General features: G+C 45.5%; 2 protein-coding genes across 3 annotated transcripts; one reads left to right on the top strand and one right to left on the bottom strand.

Moving 5' to 3' along the window:
* Window positions 1-128: 128 nt before the first annotated feature.
* C28H19orf44 (chromosome 28 C19orf44 homolog) lies at window positions 129-4,335 on the top strand. Its single transcript, XM_064734111.1, has 8 exons — window positions 129-248; window positions 633-1,193; window positions 1,479-1,833; window positions 2,346-2,422; window positions 2,505-2,955; window positions 3,087-3,167; window positions 3,261-3,427; window positions 3,780-4,335. Exons 1-8 carry the CDS (start codon window positions 210-212, stop codon window positions 3,858-3,860), a joined length of 1,812 nt encoding a protein of 603 aa, XP_064590181.1. The 5' UTR covers window positions 129-209; the 3' UTR covers window positions 3,861-4,335.
* Window positions 4,336-4,418: 83 nt separating this feature from the next.
* CHERP (calcium homeostasis endoplasmic reticulum protein) lies at window positions 4,419-18,085 on the bottom strand. Of its 2 annotated transcripts, XM_064734110.1 has the most exons (18): window positions 17,977-18,085; window positions 17,714-17,887; window positions 16,920-17,101; window positions 16,015-16,152; window positions 15,641-15,792; window positions 15,189-15,300; window positions 14,751-14,840; window positions 13,917-14,154; window positions 13,452-13,630; window positions 12,021-12,417; window positions 10,727-10,965; window positions 9,862-9,995; window positions 9,508-9,594; window positions 8,786-8,935; window positions 8,555-8,671; window positions 6,949-7,043; window positions 6,270-6,455; window positions 4,419-5,135 (listed from the first exon to the last, which is right to left on the bottom strand). In XM_064734110.1, exons 1-18 carry the CDS (start codon window positions 17,999-18,001, stop codon window positions 5,131-5,133), a joined length of 2,700 nt encoding a protein of 899 aa, XP_064590180.1. In that variant the 5' UTR covers window positions 18,002-18,085; the 3' UTR covers window positions 4,419-5,130. The 2 variants fall into 2 exon arrangements, with proteins under 2 accessions (XP_064590180.1, XP_064590179.1); XM_064734109.1 differs by lacking the exon at window positions 4,419-5,135 and having other exon boundaries at window positions 6,262-6,455.
* Window positions 18,086-18,169: the final 84 nt, after the last annotated feature.

Here is an 18,169-nt window from a genome sequence, read left to right as displayed (position 1 = left end):
GCAGATACCGGCGGCTGTAAATCTGCTTGTGATTCGCTGGCAGTCCCGAACCGCCGGGCTGAGCCAATCAGTGGGCTGGATATTGGGGAATCGCGGACTCCAGGAGCCGGCCGCACACAGCCCGCCCTGGCCCGGCCCAGAGAAGCCTGGGCCGCCTCAGGCTGGGCGGGCCCCGGGACGGCGTTCTGTCCGACCCTGTTCCGTCCCGGATGGCCGCGATCTCTCGGGCACCCGCGGGCCGATGGCAGGTGAGGCACCGGTCCCTGTCTCAGTCTGTACCTGGGCAGCCTCAGCGCGGGCCGGTCTTGTGTGGGGAGGGATCTGTACAAGCCCTACAGGAGGGTGCAGCCAGCTCTGCTCCAGGGAACCGGCGACGGGACGAGGGGACACGCTTAAGCTGTGACAGAGGTGGTTTAGGTTGGACATCAGAAAGGATTTCTTCACAGAAAGGGTGGTGGGCATTAGAAGGGGCTGCCCGTGGAGTCACCATCCCTGGAGATGTTTAAGGAAAGTCTGCATGTGGCACTCAGTGCTTTGGTCTGGTTAACAACGTGGGGGTCAGGATCAGTCGCAAGTTGGACTCGGTGTTGTCAGGTCCTTCCTAAGGTCGGTAACTCTGTGATTCTTGGCAGGGCCACAGCCGTGTACCCCGCAGGAGCAGCACCCTTGGTGACCTAACGCTGGTGGACACAGAGCTGGGCAGCGCTGGAATTACTCCGTCGCACCAGGGCAGGTTCCTGAAGGTGTGCGATGGAAACGCTGCTGGGACGCAGCGCTGCCCGGGGCCGGGGAGCGCCGGGCGGGCCTGGAGCGGCAGCGCCGCCCACACGCGGCTAAACTCCGTCCTGAACAAAGTGGCACAGCTAGAAAGCAAAATCATGGGTCAAAAAAAGCACCTGGAACTGCAGAACACTGACTCGGGCCTGAAGCCTTTGGATGAGGAGTGCAGCTCATCCGCCTCTGGGCATGAAGGTGGCGCCAGGGGCAGGAGGTTCTGGAAGAATTATGGTGCCACCAGTGGGATTGGGACCCACAGAGATGCCTGTTCTGGGGAAGAGGAAAGCATGCAAAGCCCTAAAAGGAGTGTTATGGTTAAACAACAGCTTGATCTGGATAGTGATGAAGAGGAAATGAGAGAATTGATGGAGAGCTCTTTGGGGTTTTCCAGTGGAAGTGGGAATCAGAAGGTTCAGGTAAGTGATGCTCAGTAAGGTAGAAAGGTAAATACAAACTTTGCTGGATTATGTATTTTTATTAATGCTTTCATATAACTGTCTTAATTGGTTGCTTTTTATTTAGATAACACTAGCAACTAAATCTTAAATTTGTATTTGTGTCTTGCTCATGATAGGATTCAGGTTCACATCTTAACATTTTAAAATTACTCTGTTTTACCCACAATGATTTGTTCTCCCTTTAGCAACCTACACATAACAATGAAGTAACACATAAATCTCTTTTTCATGTTCTTCAAAAAGAGTAAGACTCCAGTTCCATCAGGAAAGGCTCCTCCACCTCATAAGGAAGTTTCATCAGCAGAGTTATCTAAAGCATCTTCCTCTCACAACAAAGACTCAGAGAAAAGTGTGTTTGGTAGAATTAATTCACCAGCACCTTCACCCACCAGCAGAAACCTGTCAGGACATACCAGGAGATCTCAACTGCTGTCATCTTCCACGAAGGACAACACTGGAAAGCGTGCTCTGCCTAAAGCAGGCTACACCAAGCACATCCAAGAATCCCTTGAAAGTGACAGAAGTGAAATAAAGTCATTAGATGAATTATTTTCTGAAGGAGCTGATGCAGAAGATCCATCCAGCAGCAGTTTGAAATGTAAGTTTTTTCTCAGTATCAATTGTACTGATAATCTCCTGATAAATTCTCTAAATAAACATGGGCAAATAGGATTCACTGGTGAAATTTCACACAAACCAAGGCCTGATCAAAGTGATTATCTTGATCTGTTTATTTTTTTTTCTTGTGTAATAGATTTGTATTTTTCTTAGCTTTTGACTTAATGGGTTCATATTAATGATGCTGCCCTGGGTGACATTATGATGTCAAAACAATTAGAACATTTAAAGTAGTTTCCCTCTATCAGTGGCACAATGTCCCAATGGGTCAGAGTGAGAACAGCTGGAAATGAAGGGCAGCAAAAATCTCTTGAACTTCAGGAATGTCAGCTGATCAAAGGAGGAAATTTTAGGAGTTTCTATAAAGTTAAAGAATCAGTGACTGATTGCTATTACTTTTCAGTACTGAAGTAGGAAGCTAGTACTAGATTTTTTTCCCCCATTTTTGTCACTTACAGGAAATTCTCATGTGTAGGTGTCATTTATTTGCAGATTTTGGACTGAATATCATGAGCCTTGATGATTTGGCACCAGATACTACCAGTAATTCAGCAGAATTAAAGCAGAAAGTAAGTAGAAATTCCCCACTAGCACATATTCCCAGTCTGCCTTCGGTGGAGTGTGGAGATTCTAAAATAAATACTTTTACAGGGAAAAGACATTCAGTTTACTCAAGAATCAAACAAATATGTGAAAAAAGATAAATTGCTGGTGGAAGAGGACCAGGCTGCTCTAAAAATGACCAGTGCAATAACTGGTGTGGAAGATTCTTCTGAAGAGGAAGTTGAAAAATGTGGCTCTGAAGCTGAAATCTCTGAACATTTAAGTGGAGTTTCCTCAGATTTCCCTCCACACAAACAGGATTATCTGAATCAGAATGAAAATACTCTTAATTCAGAATATTCTGAAGATTTTGAAAGGTCTCCATCTGCAACAGACAGGGAATCTGTAGAGGGACATGCTGAGAGCTGCAGGTCTCCTGGAGCACACCCATCCTCAGGCTCATCCCCGCTGGTCACCCCAAAACGGGGACACCGAGTGACCGTCACAGAAACTGCAGTGCAGACAGCAGAGCCTCCCTTCACCTGCTGCTGGGCTAAGGGTGAGTTCAGCCTGTTGGGCTGTGCTGTGCTTTTAGGGCAGCTGCTGTGCCAAGAAACTGCAGAAGAACCAGGCAGTGGCACTGAACCCTTCCCCTGTCCCCCCAGTAATTGTGATCTGTCCCATGCACAGCAAACCCCACTGCAGTGCTCGGCCCACCCATCGACCCAGTGCCCATTGCCAGCCATGTCATCAGCATGGATGCAGTAGAAGGTACCAAAACCACATTTATTCTTCTTTTTCACTCTATTTTCTGCACCTGAGCCCAGCTTGGTTTGCTCAGCCCTTGCTGTCCCTTTCTCCCAGCCCTGACTGCGTACAGCCCCTCGGTTCTTGTCTTACACACCATGTGCAAGCAGCACCTGATGCTGACCCAGCAGTTTGTCCAGAACGTTCACCACCTTCACACAGCCCTGGTGGAGTCATTGGAGCAGGAGAAGTTCCACTACCATACCCTGGAGGAGGCTAAAGAGGTATTTATGACAAACCACAGACCGAGCGTGAATTCCTTTCCAAACATTTGCAGTATTGACAGCAAACCTACTTTCTCTGCATACAAATAATTAATAAGTTTAAAAGGAAAAAAAAATACTAAAGTCCTGCTAGAGACCATAGTTTTTAAAGATTAAAGTTTCTGCTGTAGCATTTAGCTGTCCTCAAATGAGCAGGGATCATTCAGATGCTGCAACAGAAGGATCACTTTCTTTGCTAGTACAGAAACGTGCAGGTATCTTGACATGAAGATTAGCTGCTTTTAGTATTTAATAAATAATCATCTACATAATGAAGACATTAGCTTATTAACTTTTTTGGGTTTTTTTGCAGTACATCAAGAATCACAAATCCCCACCTCTAACAATTGAGCAAGCACTTGAAGAAATTCGGAGAGAGCCCAGGAGAAATTAAATGCTTGGACAGTTATTGAACTTCAAGTGACATTTACATTCACAACTCCAAGGCTGAAACAAGAAACCTTTCCCAGTTGCACAGATAAAAGGTTATAAACTGTATTGGAAGAATTCATACAAACTGTTAGGTTAGTATAAATTAGTTAGTACAAGTTGCTAATTATTATAGATAATTTACTTTTTTATACCTGAATGTTTTACTTGTGTACACAATACAAGAATACACAGGAACCTTCAGCCAGACTATGTCAGCAAAAGAGACATCAAGATAACACTTCTGCCTAATGGGACTGTGATAAGTCATCACAGTGATAAGTCATTCACATTTACCCAGTGAATTGTGAGATCTCATCTCTGATGGTGGTAGAAGTGAAATTCTGTTCTACAGCCCCTGAGAAACACAACCACAGCAGAAAATTACCATATCCTGACTTCAGTGCCATTATCCAAACAGCATTTCTGTATAATCAGCCTTGTCAGATTACAACAAACCCAAACACACACATGGGTGTGTTTATTAAGATAAATTCAAAACAAGGAAGGCTTATAGCCAAGCTTCAGGAAATTTCAGCTGCATTTTTATTTTAAAAAAATTCTTTATTGGAAAGCAAAACAACAACATTCACAAGTTGGTGACATACAGGTGTTGTATGCTGATTCACAGACAGGTACAGTTCCACAACTACAGTAGATCTAGAACAAACTGATATTCCACCATACTAACTGAATGGTTTTAAGAGGGATTTTGCTCTACAAACAAACAACTGGAAAAGGGGCAGACCTGGGGAGTGGAAGTGCAGTGTAAGGGCCTAACAGCTCTAGCTGGTGGTCTCTGGAAACAGTTACAAAAGATTTGTTTCTTTTTTTTCATTTAGATTACAGCAACTTTCCAACAACATCCCATTGATAGAAACGTGTAGAGCAGAGAAAATGGATTCTCTTCTATTGAACTAATTGGCTTTTATTAAAGGGTATATACAAAAATATAAAAAGCTCAAAGACTGTGTTCCATTACAAAGCATCAGCCATCCCTCAGAGTGCTGGGGAAGCCACCAGAGAACTGAGCCTCGTGTCCTGCCCCGAGTGGTGGCTGCAGCAGCTGCTGGGCAGGGCCTGGAGGTGACTGGAAGGTTCTAAAAGCTTGCACAGTGCTCAGAGGTCACCTGCACTGGAACTAGATGCTTCATTCCCCATTTAGACATTAGGATACACTGCTCAGCATCAGTCTGACTTGATCCCAAGGCAGCACCCCTCCACTTCAAATAGAATTAACCTTTTGAGAGAAATAAATATACATTATGGAACTAGAGAACGTACAACCACATCACATAATGTCTGTATTCCACAGGAATGAATGAGGCACAGTCCTGCATCAGGAACAGCTTGAGTGGGGTTTAATTCTGCTATAAAATGGGGAACTAATTAGAAAGTTTTGCAAGATAAATGGGAATTTTTAAACTTGCTAGACATGTCACAGTAAGACCTGGCCTTTTTTAAGCACTAACTGACAAGTATTGAAGTACATGTCATAGCTTTCAATTTTTCACCCTGGTTTTAAAAGTAATTAATTTGTCACTTTGTCCAGACTTTAATCAGGATTTCTAAAAGTTTAATGTTTTGCAGAAGGTGCAAGACATGTTTCTTCAGAGAGTCTTACTCAGATGGTGAAGGGTCTTGTGTTTCCTGCTTCACTGAAACAACAGGGAGAAGAGTTCTTACACATCCTGCAGTTACCTAAGCTGCCTGAAGTGTTTGGTGGAATGAGGGTTCTGTTAATAAGGAATTTTTCCTTATGGGCTTTATTTGAACCCATTTGATTCCACCAATCTAGAGGCAGAAGTGACATTTCATTGAGCATGCCAGTTTTCCTTTTACAATGTTCAATGTATCACAGACTCTCTGCAAAAATCCATCATTTGGGTAACTGTCTTTTTCTGAACCCTTCCTGCACTACAGGGAATTTATTACAAATTCTGGCTTTGGCAGAATGTGATCCTAATGGTAGGAAACTCTGTCTAGGGCAGGGGTAAACAGTAAGTGTGGCCTAACTTGGTTCCAAGCACAAGGACCTCCCTGCTGTGGCAGCTGTCCCTTGTGGGCACAGCTCCCCCTCCACCAACTTTGTGACTATTTCAAGTTTTTGTGGGGGAACATTCAAAGATGCAGGTGCCAGGAAGTGACTTACACAGAACACACTTATTAATGAACATTTCAGAAATTAAGACACAACACAATGCCTAAAAAAAAAACTTGCTGGGTTAATCAGAGTACACATCCACTTACCTGCTGGTTTACTGTATCAGTTACATTAGAAAAAATTAAGAGCTACTGCTATTTTGATTTGGGTTTACAAAAATCACTTTCAAGTCCATAGAGGTTTTGAAATTGCTGAGAAACATTCACTTACATTCATCCCTGGCCTTCATGCGTGCGATAAATGAGTAACTTTTATTTCTTCTGTAGTTTTCATAAGGGTCGTCCAATGCAACTCCCACTCCTTTGTACTGATCCCATTTGTCTCGGATATCACCTCCTTTAATTGGATCTTGGATTCCTTGCTCCTTGGCTCCCAATCCACCAGATCCACTCCATCCTGCAGCAAGGACACAACACTGCAATCCTTTCACTGCTTTTTAGGACTATAATTATGAAGACAAACACATTTTGGAAACAACCAAAGACAGCATCAGTTTGATAAAGCAGGATGGGAACAGACAACCTGAAACAACACATGAACTGTCCCATTTATTTCACAAGCATTAATATGCAGAGATTCTAGGAGCTGACAGCAGCTGTATCCCTAAAAACTGCTAGGAGGGTAAGAAAAAAAGCAGTGCAAGTCCAATCTGTCCAGTCAGTGCTGCTGTCCTGCACTGCAGGGAGGTGAAATACTTCAGGCAGGGTCAGTTCTATCTGATGCCAAACTCACATCCCTGTCTTCTGTATTTTACATCTCTGAATATTCTTATGCTGACCTTGATGCCAAGAAATAATTCCTTAAGAACATGCATTAATTAATTACATCTAGGACTTCAGTGTCAAATTTTGTTTCCTGGCTTGTCTAAGATTCTAGAACAGCATCTTACCCATTTTCACTAGCATTTGATGGCCTTTATTTTCTTCTCCAAGTCTCGATTCTGGTATAGAAGGCCCAGAACTGGAGCCCAAACCAGCAGAAGAACTAAGAAAATAAGAAAAAACAAATTTAGAGCCAGTGATACAATTCTGACACAAAACATGGTCAGTTCTATTCTGTTAAGCACTAACATCCAACACAATTCTATCCACTCTCCTAAGCTATTCTTTACCACAGCCATCAGATTATGCAGTTATTGAGGTGCCAGAAACACATCACCTGCTTGTCAGCACAAGGGAAATCAAACAGAATCACACACAGGATCACACAGAATTTCTAGATTGGAAGAGACACTGTGCTCTTCCCAATGGAGCACACAGAGAATTACTCCTGCTCCCAAGGAAGGCGTACACAGACTTCACAGTTTTGCAATTTTCACTTCTGCATGCAGTTTTGTTAAAATAAAAAGCCACCACAACAGAGTAATATTCTCTCTATGTTGTGGTGTGTTGCAATGTCCTGTTTTACCTTCTCCCTTCCCCCTCGCCCCTCGCTGAGTGTGCCCTGTCAGTCAGGCTAACATACCAGCAAGGCGTCGTGTGATAGGTGTCCCCAGTCCCTTGAGACCCTGCCCCTTCACCTGGTTGGTGGCTCACCTGTCCCCTCCCCTTCCCCTGTCCTGAGCTTAAAATGTTAATGAGACCATGCGGCCTCCATTCTGTTGGAGGAATTGCCCCGGTTCAGACCTCTGTACCCGTGGAATAAACATCTGGATATAACCCTCCAGCAGAATCCTCTCCTTCCTTCTCTTCACCATCGCCAGAAGCTCTCTCTCCTGAGGTAAACGGAGTCCTGACAAGCCTGGACTTGCGTCTGTGCCCCGCTGCACTCTCAGCCAAGGTATCTCTGGGGTAAAACACCACAGTGCTGCCTTTGGCCCAGCAGCGAGGGTCACGCTGACCCAGGAACAATCTAACTGGTTATATTGGGATTCATATTCCAATACCCTGTCAATCAGGCTAACATACCAGCAAGGCGTCGTGTGATTGGTCCCTCAGGCCTGGGGGACATTGGCCCGTATAGGTGTCCCTAATCCCTTGAGGCCCTGCCCCTTCACCTGGTTGGTGGCTCACCTGTCCCCTCCCCTTCCCCTGCCCTGAGCTTAAAATGTTAATGAGACCATGTGGCCTCCATTCTGTTAGCAGCAGTGGCCCGGTGCAGACATCTCTGTACCCATGGAATAAACATCTGGCAACCTTCTAGCAGAATCCACTCCCTTTCTCTCCACCATCGCCAGAAGCTCTCTCTCCTGAGGTAAACGGAGTCCTGACAGCCTGGACTTGCCCCGCTGCACTCTCCAGCAGCCAAGGTATCTCTGGGGTAAAACACCACAGTGCTGCCTTTGGCCCAGCAGCGAAGGTCAGAACTGGCCCAGGCACCATCTAACTGGTTATATTGGGATTCATATTCCAATATCTCTACAATCCCATATAGCAGATAAATTATTTCTAGATCTGCTCTCCATCATCTTTCCTGCTGGTAAGGAGGCAGAGCCCCTGCAGGCGCTCAGTTCCAACAGCCCAGGTGAGAGGAGTCAGGAGCAGAGCAGAGCTTACGGAGGGGTGGGGCTGCGAGAGCGGGACCGGCGCCGCCTCCCCGGCGAGTAGGACTTGGAGCGGGAGCGGGAGCGGGAGCGCGAGCGGCTGTGCGAGGAGCGGGACCTGCTGCGGCTCCTGAAAGGGAGAGCACAAAGTTACCACAGCGACCCCGAGGATCCTCGGCTCAGCCTCCAGGGCTGGCGTTTGCCCACTCCCACACTGGCCAAGGTTCAGCCCCCCGGGCCCTACCTGGACTGCGAGCGAGAGTAGGATCGGGAGCGAGAGCAAGAGCGAGAGCGGGACCTCGAGTAGGAGCCGGATGATTTTGAAGATCGTGAGTGAGACCGAGAGGATGAACGGCCTCGGCTTTTCGAGCGACTGCGAGACCGAGAGGGCCCACTGCACAAATGAGCAGAGAAACCCCACTGAGATTCCATGGAGAGGCACAAATCTACTCCTGATCAAATTCAAATTACACACAAGCACTACTTCTGCAGGGAAAGTGAAAGCTTAAGTGTGAAAAACTCTTTCACAGAATCACAAAACAGTTTGGGTTGGAAGAGACCTTAAAGCTCATCCAACTCCTGCCATTGGGTAGGGACACCCTCCTCAAGACCAGGTTGCTCCAAGCCCTTTGTGATTTTGTGATTTCACAAAATCACAAAGCAGTTTGGGTTGGAAGAGACCTTAAAGCTCATCCAGTTCCAACCACTGCCATTGGGCAGGAACACAATCCTCAAACCAGGTTGCTCTGTTTAACCTGCCCTTGGGCATTTCCAGGGATGGGGCACCCACAGCTGCTCTGGACAACCTGTGCCATGTCCATTTTCTGCAGCTTAGACAGAAATTCCAGCACATTGAAACTCATTCTTCCATCAGCATGTTGTTGAACAGACTTTCCCTCTGCATTTAGCCCAAGCACCTTCCAGATGAACAGCACAGAGCAGAAGGTGGCACACAGGAACTCTCACCTGTTTCTCTTCTCTTGACCTTTCCTCCGCCTTGCTCTCATTTTAGCTCTGAAGAACTCGTACAGTCCGTTCTGCTCCCATCCTTCACTGCAACAAATCAACCACACACAACCCACACATGTAAATTCCACTTCAGGGGAGACCTTAAGGATTTTCACAGGATTTTGTACAGAAAAAAGGGTCTGGGAGAAACTGTCTCACAAATCTCAGTATAAGATCAAACAGCAAGTGCAGCTGCAATACAAGAGCATTAGGAGAACCAAGACACAGCAAAAGAGAGGGAGGCACTTCGTGATTTGAGGCACCTTCTTGGAGCATTTTCCTTGCCATTTTATTGCCTACACCTACTCTTACCTGTTTCTAGGCCTGTCATGAGATGGTGGACTATAAAATGCCTCAACTGCAGCCAGAAGTCTCTCACTGGGGGGCATTGGAGGTGGAAGACGAATATCTTTAGGATCTAAAGGTTTATACTCGTGATCTTCAAGCTGCCAGAAACAAAACAAATTATATTTGTGTCATGGGGTGGCTACCTGAAGAGGTAAATACAGATTTAGCTGTGTAGAGATCTCAAATTTCAATACTGGATAAAAAATGATCTGGAAATAAGGATTCTATAGACAAACCAATGCTTCCTCGTGCTATCACTGTTGTGAGTTCTCTGAGAAAAGCCTGCACTGCACAGGTTGAAGTATTAAGTGGGTCACCAGGTAGATGAAATGCAGATCTCATCCACCTTTTGCTGGATGGAAGCCTGGCACAAACTGGTGTTCATCCCAAATACAGAATACATAAATGTAACTATCCCTGAAGATGCTGATACAGGTATGTTTCCTGTTCTCTATCCTTCTTTGTATATATAACATTGATACTGTCAAACATCTTCAAGAGAATTCTGATTATGAAGAGCTAGTACAGTGGCCCCATCACATCTGTGAGGTCTCTCACTGGGGATTTCCATTTCCTACAAAGAGGGGTCAGACTTTCAACTATAAATTACTCTTTCATACTGTGAGTTCAACCAGCTTCCTCTAGCACACAACACACAAAAATTCTCACATTTCCACTACTTAGTCCCCCAAACTACTCCTGTTCTTATACCCTAGACTTGCTTGAGGGATGGAAGGATTTGAAATCATACACATCAATGTTGAAGGTTTTGGATCTTTTAACCCCACCAAGTGTTTTGGTTTGAATCAGCCCCATAGCAAGCACTTACTTTGACCAGTGGAGCCATCAGGCCAGCAGGAAGATCAAAGTAGGGAACATTTGGCACCAGGCTGGGATCATCGTGGTTCATGTGAGGGGGCCCTTGGCGCCGCATGTGAGGGGGCTGCCCGTTAAATCCATGTGGGGGAGGCCCAAAATCTGGGTGCTGTGGCCCTCCCCAGGGAGGATGCTCGCTGATACCAGGATGAGGCAATCTGTGACCAGGATGATGATGAGGAGGTCCAATTTCTGCAGAGTGGGAGGGTTAAAATGTTTTATTTAGCTATTAAAGAAAGAAGGCAGTCAGAGATGTACTTTAATTACTGCATTTATCCTAAAACCCAATCTCAGCAGATCCAGCAAAGCACCAGAAATGAAGGACCAGAGGCTGGCTACAGGTCCCTGCAGTGCATTTACCTCCCTGGCCACACTCTCTAGACAAAAAGATAGTTCAGCCCCAAGCCACTGCTTCCTTTGGGACATACTGTGGTCAAAAGGACTCAAATCCATTGGTTTTCAACCATTTTTGGACTCGGAAAATTGAGAAACCTTTAGGATTAACATAGCAACTCCTACACAGAAACTCCTATTTTCTAAATGACTTGTCACACAGAACCAGGGTGATCTTTGGCCTTCACACTGACAAGGATCATTCCAGAGTAACAGCAACTCCTGCAGGTGAAATGGAAACCTCTGGCCAGGCAAGCTGCACCAGGTTACACTCCCACACATTCCCATGTTCCAACAACACAACAAGCCCAGTGAGGAGGAAGAACTGGAGGTAAGGATCATTTCACCACACACTACCAAGCCACACAACATTAAATGCAGAAAACCAGAGAGCCTGGCAGCCAAAATAAAAAGAAAGAACAAATGAGTGCATGCACAGGAACAAATCCTTTCAGCCTTCCTCTTAACTTCCTCCATCTACACAGGTCACAGCTCTCATCAGCCCTCACCCATGGGCTGATGTGCAGGTGGTTAAATTTACAAGAAAATGCTGCTTCTCACCTTTGAACTAACTACTTTTAAAGCAAAGTAGCTGCAAAAGAGGTGCCTGTAGAGATGCTGACTTGAATTTGGACTACAATTTCTTATTTGTTAGGGAAGACTCAAAAAGCAAGGAAGCATCCAACTCTGCATGTGTTTCCTACTGAGTTCTTAGCAGTAGCTTCCCAAACTCCCAAACTAAGGAAAATCACAACAATCCACCGAGAATAAACTGTCATCCCAAATCACTAAATAATTTTGTAATGGCAATCAGCATTACAACACAAGAAAACCTGGCCTGGTACACACTTTACCTTGAGGAAAATCCCCCTGGGGGTAATCAAAACGATGAGGATAAGGAGGCCTTTCAAAGGGATGGCGAGGTGGAAAATCATCCTGCATGAAGCGAGGTGGAAAGCGGTTGAAATTATGCGGATGCGGGGGCTGGTTGAATTGGGGATGTTGCTGATGTGGAGGAAATGGGCCTCTGAAGTGAGGTGGCCGCTGCATTCGAAATGGAGGTTCCCTCTGACCCCCACCCCATGGAGGCTGCTCATGCTGGTTGTTCCACGGTGCTTCAAACTGGTTGTTCCATGAAGGATCAGGCTGGTTGTTCCACGGTGTTTCTCGCTGATTGTTCCAGCCTTGATCTCTCTGCTCGTTCCACATTCCTTCGTGGTTGTTATTCCAGGGAGGACAGTGAGGGGGTCCCTGCAGGTGAAGTCATGAGGTTACAAGAATGAAGAACACAATAATACACCTTCCTAAAGAAATAGAGCCCATGCACAGGTGAAAGAACATTTCAAATACGAGTCTGAATGACTGCAACTTCAGAAAAAAGATGGGAAAAGACCAAACTGTTACTGAACCAAACAGCTCTTGTTCATAGGAATAGCATGGTGGTTAATAAACTGATGCACTCAGAATGACAAAAGGTTACAAGAATGAAGAACACAATAATACACCTTCCTAAAGAAACACAGCCCTTGCACAGGTGAAAGAACATTTCAAATACGAGTCTGAATGACTGCAACTTCAGTAAAACAATGGGAAAAGACCAAACTGTTACTGAACCAAACAGCTCTTGTTCATAGGAATAGCGTGGTGGTTAATAAACTGAAATAGGATTAACTGCACTCAGAATGACAAAAGGTTACAAGAATGAAGAACACAATAATACACCTTCCTAAATAAATACAGCCCATGCACAGGTGAAAGAACATTTCAAATACGAGTCTGAATGACTGCAACTTCAGTAAAACAATGGGAAAAGACCAAACTGTTACTGAACCAAACAGCTCTTGTTCATAGGAATAGCATGGTGGTTAATAAACTGAAATAGGATTAACTGCACTCAGAATGACAAAAGGTTACAAGAATGAAGAACACAATAATATACCTTCCTAAAGAAATAGAGCCCATGCACAGGTGAAAGAACATTTCAAATACGAGTCTGAATGACTGCAACTTCAGAAAAAAGATGGGAAAAGACCAAACTGTTACTCAACCAAACAGCTCTTGTTCATAGGAATACCACCATAGTTGTGGTGGTTAACAGACTGAAATAGGATTAACATTTTGCCTTTAACTGCACTCAGAATGACAAAGCTTGGCATTGAAATCTGGATTTCTAACTTTCACAGCTTCTAACTTTCTAGCTTTTCACTGCACTTCCACAACCAAGGTGGCCATTCCCAACCTCCACAACCAAGACCTCCACATGGGTTTTTAGAACTGTTTCTTACCTGTTGTTGACCCCATGGTGCAACAGGGTGAGGTTGGTCAAACCAGGGTGGTTTATTTGGGGGAATCTGATCATGAGATCCAGGCCCACGTGGTCCACCTGAGGCAGGATCCTGCACTCCAGACCCACTTGTGTCATAGTCTGTAGAACCAGCCAGAGGCAGCTGAGATTTACCATCATCTGGAACAATTTAGAGACTATTGTCAGCATCAAAATCATTCGCAGTTAATAAAACATCAGATTAATTCCTTCTGCAGAAATCTAATTACTGGGAGACAGGATTTCTGATCCATTTGCTTCTTTTTATACTCAAGCATCTGCCTGCATCTGCTGCAAGGTTCTCAACAGATTCAAGCTTTTGCCTGAACCAAACCAGCAGTGCTTTGTGGCTCATTATTAAAAAAGGAGTGGAAAAAAAACCTCATAACATTGTCACCAGTGATTTTTGCACAGGTCAGCTCAGTACCTGCTTGTGTGACTGGAACAGATGGAGGAGCTGAGGCTGGGGCTGCTGTGGGGGCCTGAGGTGGGGGTGTTGATTTCACCTCGTTCTCTAAGGGGGGGATTTGGATCTGCTGCTGCTGCTGCTGCTGTGTTAAACTGTTCACAAACTCCTCGTGCTGAGTTTTCAGGTTCTGAATCTGCTGTTGGAAAGCCACCTGCACAGGCTGGACAACCGTTGCGTATTCAGTGATCAAATTTGCCTGGTAAAAGAAATTAAGAACAAGTGAGCACTGAACCTATAACACCTACCTTATCCACTTGTTCCAAATTCCCTGTATTGCCCTTCATCCTCTCTCCCAAAAAATGCCTGAGGATGCAGGATAAAGGTGGCAGAACCACCCAGTGTCATTACAAAGCTTTGTGGAGATTTCCAAAATATTCTCTGCAGGCTGAAACCCACCACCTTTAGTACTGCCTTTCCAATACAGCTCAAATCAACCCCATTAATTATCAATAATAAAAAGTTCCTGTTACCACTACAATTTTTATATTCAGTGTATCCAATTTAAAGCCATGTTTGCTTGTTTCCTTTTAACCAAACACTCCCTGCTATACAAGACACTATCAAATATGTACAGGACTGTATCAGTCTGCATCCTGTATCCAGGGCCATATCAGCAGCTGGATTATTGAATGTTTGAAATAACAAGGTTATATTTTACATTATTTTTTGTAATCCCTTGTAAGCAACTTCAAGGGAGGGGAGGGGAGACAAAAATTAACATTATACTTTGAAAAGGAAAATAATTTTCAAAATATTTGTATAAATAAGAAAACTGATATTTTTGTAGCTAACCTGGTACTGGCCAAGTCCAAGAGCTGGGCTTTGTAACTGCTGAATAATGGACTCATCAAAGTACCCATTTTTCTCCCATAGCTGAAGAAGCTGCATGAATAAGAGTGAAAAGATTTTAGAAATTATGAACAATCAAAGAAAGACTGAGCCACAGCATTTTTGTGTCTTCAGCTTTTCATAAGACCTAGGATTTTTCTATTTATTTTTGAATTATTAAAGATTCAGATGCATTCATCAATGCGATAACTCTTCAATAAAGCCTAAGGACTTTGAAGTTCTATTTTAAATGTGTACTACAGCACCTCCTATAACAGACTTTATGAAAACAATCAGACTAGAAAAATCTCAGTCACCTTCTTGCACCTGCCTATTTGTGAATTTACACAGCACCAACCTAACAAAGCAAAAGTCAAAGTTAAACCAAAACCAGATACTCACCCTGGCAATTTTCTGTTGCTTATCCTCCTCCACTGCTAGAAAACTGGTACAATAAATAGGCACCACCACCTTCTGTAAAGCAGCCAGAAGATCTCGTGCTTGCTTCCTCTGGCTTCAAGAAAGGAATGGGAAGAGTTTTCTTTTTCACTATAACACTAAGTGCATTGAAATATTCAATACATCTCAACTTCTGCTATACTAAAAGTAGTGAAATCATGAAATAGAGAGTTCTCTCCCTAATGACTTGATTGTAAAATCTTGTCTGGAGGAAAAATACACAAAGTAGGTAAAATGGTTTTACCTAAATTTGATTACTAAAGTACTAGTAAAATGGACATGTAAGGACAGCTGATAAAAACAATAAAATATGAAGTGACTAGTCAAACCAACACTGTATCTAGGAGAGAAACTTCATCAAAACAGCAAACTGAAGCCCAGAACTGAATTCTTACCAGTGATGCAAAACATCATTGATCAGGTAGATGAGGTGCAGGCGCAGCTCAAAGTGAGCTCCGTCCGCCGTTATCCGGTTCCGCAGGTGCCCGGCCATCAACTCACAGTGAGCAGGAGACTTGGCATTACTAAACATCCAGTTCTTGCCAGCCTTAGAAAAACAAAATTTAAAATATTTTTAGTCAGTCTAATGTGTTCCCACATATAGGCTTCCTATAGTTCTGAAATAACTGCAGGAAGGTTTTCAGGTAACAGCTTTCATCTAACCTGCCACACAACATGGATATAAAGCTGTTGGTAATGTACAGAGAATCTCAAAATTCAAATGAACCCACAGTGCCACCAAATCCCTGTGCAGATTCAGATCACTTACTGAGATGGCATCTTTTGTGCAAGTGTCAATTATTGGCTGCAACAAGTTGTCAAATTCGTTCATATCTAACTGGGTTTCCTCCAAAACTTTTTGCATTTGTTGCTCGATTGCAAGGGCTACTGCTGATGTGACTTGTTCCTGAATAAAAAAAAAAATAAAAAAAGAGGAAAAAAAAAAGAGAAATAATTACGTTATAGCCAAAATTCTTTTAAAGACTGAAGCTGCTGTATCCTTCTCCTCTTGGACCTAAGTGGCAATCTCAAAAACCAAAATCTTTTACAAGCACTGTGACTTCATGAAAATGTTTCAATTTTTGGTTCTGAAAAGAAAAGACTCTCCATATTTTTCTGGAGAAGTCCAGTTTACTTCTACTTCTAAAATCTATCATGTAATAAAAAATAATTGCAAGAAGCTCTTAAACGTAAAGAACATAACCAAGGCACAAGGAACTCTTCAGTTTGGTTTTCAGCAGCTTAAACAGTTGAACATCTGCAAAAATCAGCTAGCTGATAGCACACAGTTCCCCTCCAATCTAAGTCAGAATACTACACACTGGAACATCTTGCAGTTCCCAGCAATCTGCAGCATCAAACCAAGGTTCAAGCAGTCACAGTTTATTCCACTCTAAAACTAACAAGATTTTTCAAAGAGCAAATAGAAGGTTTTAACCATCGATCACGCATCCCACAATAACATAACCCATATGCAATCATAACCCAACCTACACATCAGATACATCCATTCTAGGGGAACGATGGCATTTGCCACACAACGAAAAGTAAGGAAAGCAACATCCCTTCCCCTCACCTCCAGCTCTGCTCAGCACCAAACCATCCTTTCCCCCTTCACTCCTAATCCCACTGACAGGCCAGGACACCCCAGATGAGCGCTCATCTCAAACCAACCTGTCTCATGGCGAGGAGATGCTGCTCCTGCTGCTGCAGGTTCCACTGACTCTGCTGGATGAGCTCCTCCACAGACGGGGTGCCCTGAGGGGCTGGGATGGGCGCAGCCGGCGGCAGCGAGGGCTGTGGCAGGGGCTGGATCTGTGCGGAAGCCTCGATATCTTGGCTTTGCTTGCACAACACTATCAGACAGAGTAAACTTTGAAAGTAAACCTCCCAGAGAAACCTGCTACCACCAGCCCACGGGTGAAAATGGCACCAGTTCCAAAGAGACCCTCGCTCTGAGGGGGTGAGAGGGGTCTCCAGAGCTGCTCGGACAATGCTCTGACACTTGGTGGGATTCTTGGGGTGTCCTGTGCAAGGCCAGGAGTTGGACTCGATGATCCTGATGGGTCCCTTCCAACTCAGCACATTCTATGATTCTACGGTTAACGCAAAATCACAGGTGGACGGTGCCAAAGAGGAGAGTCGGCAACTCCCTGTGCACTTCCAGAGGGACAACTCCAGGACAAGCCGAGTGAGTTCCGGCTCTCCAGGTGCCGAGCTCCGTCTCACCACGCTGCCCGTCCCTGCGGCTCCCCCTGCCCGCCTCCAAACCCACAACCGGGGCCGTGAGGAGCCGTGGGCAGCGCTGAGCCAACTACCGGGAACCCCGAGCGCTGCAAACCGGTCCCGGCGGAGCAGGACGAGCCCAGAAGAGACAAAAGTGTCTCCGCCGGCCGACCCCGAGACCCCGCGGCCGGCGAGGGAGGGAGCCCCGAGCCGGCCCTGCCCGAGCCGCAGGCCCCACTCACGCTGCTGCTGCTCCAGGGCCAGCTTGTACTTGTAGTAGCCGTAGAAGTCTCCCCCGAAGAGGAAGGAGAATTTGGGGTTCTCCTTCTGCTTCTCCATCGTCATCTTCTCGAACTCGGGCCCGTTCCGCGCCACAAACTGCGCCAGCTTGTCGATGACATTCCGCAGCTCCTGGTCTGTGGGGAAGCAGCGCCGTCATCTCCCGCTCTCCCCCCATTCCCGCGGTCGCCCCCCGTTCCCCCCGCAGCCCCCGATGGCCCCTCACCGTCGGGCGGCAGCGGCATCTCCATGGCCGCGGCTCCCCGGCCCGCTGGGCCGCGCCGCACTGCCCGCCGAGCGCCTGCGACACCCGCGCGGCCGCGCTTTACGGCCCCGTCGCCGTGGAGACGGCGCGCGGCGCCGGTGACGCGGGGTCGCACGGCGCGGTCGCAGCGGCGTTAGGAGAACATGGAGGACCC

The sequence above is a fragment of the Zonotrichia leucophrys genome, chromosome 28 (assembly GCF_028769735.1).
Source record: "Zonotrichia leucophrys gambelii isolate GWCS_2022_RI chromosome 28, RI_Zleu_2.0, whole genome shotgun sequence".
NCBI lineage: Eukaryota > Metazoa > Chordata > Aves > Passeriformes > Passerellidae > Zonotrichia > Zonotrichia leucophrys.
The sequence above is the reverse complement of the archived record's forward strand: the minus strand, read 5'-3'. Positions and strand labels throughout refer to the sequence as shown.

Coding starts and splice junctions, on each gene's coding strand:
- C28H19orf44 (XM_064734111.1), top strand. CDS start 210: ATGGCCGCGATCTCTCGGGCACCCGCGGGCCGATGGCAG. Junction 1,834..2,345: donor ATCCAGCAGCAGTTTGAAAT/GTAAGTTTTTTC, acceptor ATTTATTTGCAG/ATTTTGGACTGAATATCATG. Junction 3,168..3,260: donor CAGCATGGATGCAGTAGAAG/GTACCAAAACCA, acceptor CCTTTCTCCCAG/CCCTGACTGCGTACAGCCCC.
- CHERP (XM_064734109.1), bottom strand. CDS start 18,001: ATGGAGATGCCGCTGCCGCCCGACG. Junction 13,631..13,916: donor TGTTCCAGTCACACAAGCAG/GTACTGAGCTGA, acceptor AAATTGTTCCAG/ATGATGGTAAATCTCAGCTG. Junction 12,418..13,451: donor CACCATGGGGTCAACAACAG/GTAAGAAACAGT, acceptor CTTCACCTGCAG/GGACCCCCTCACTGTCCTCC.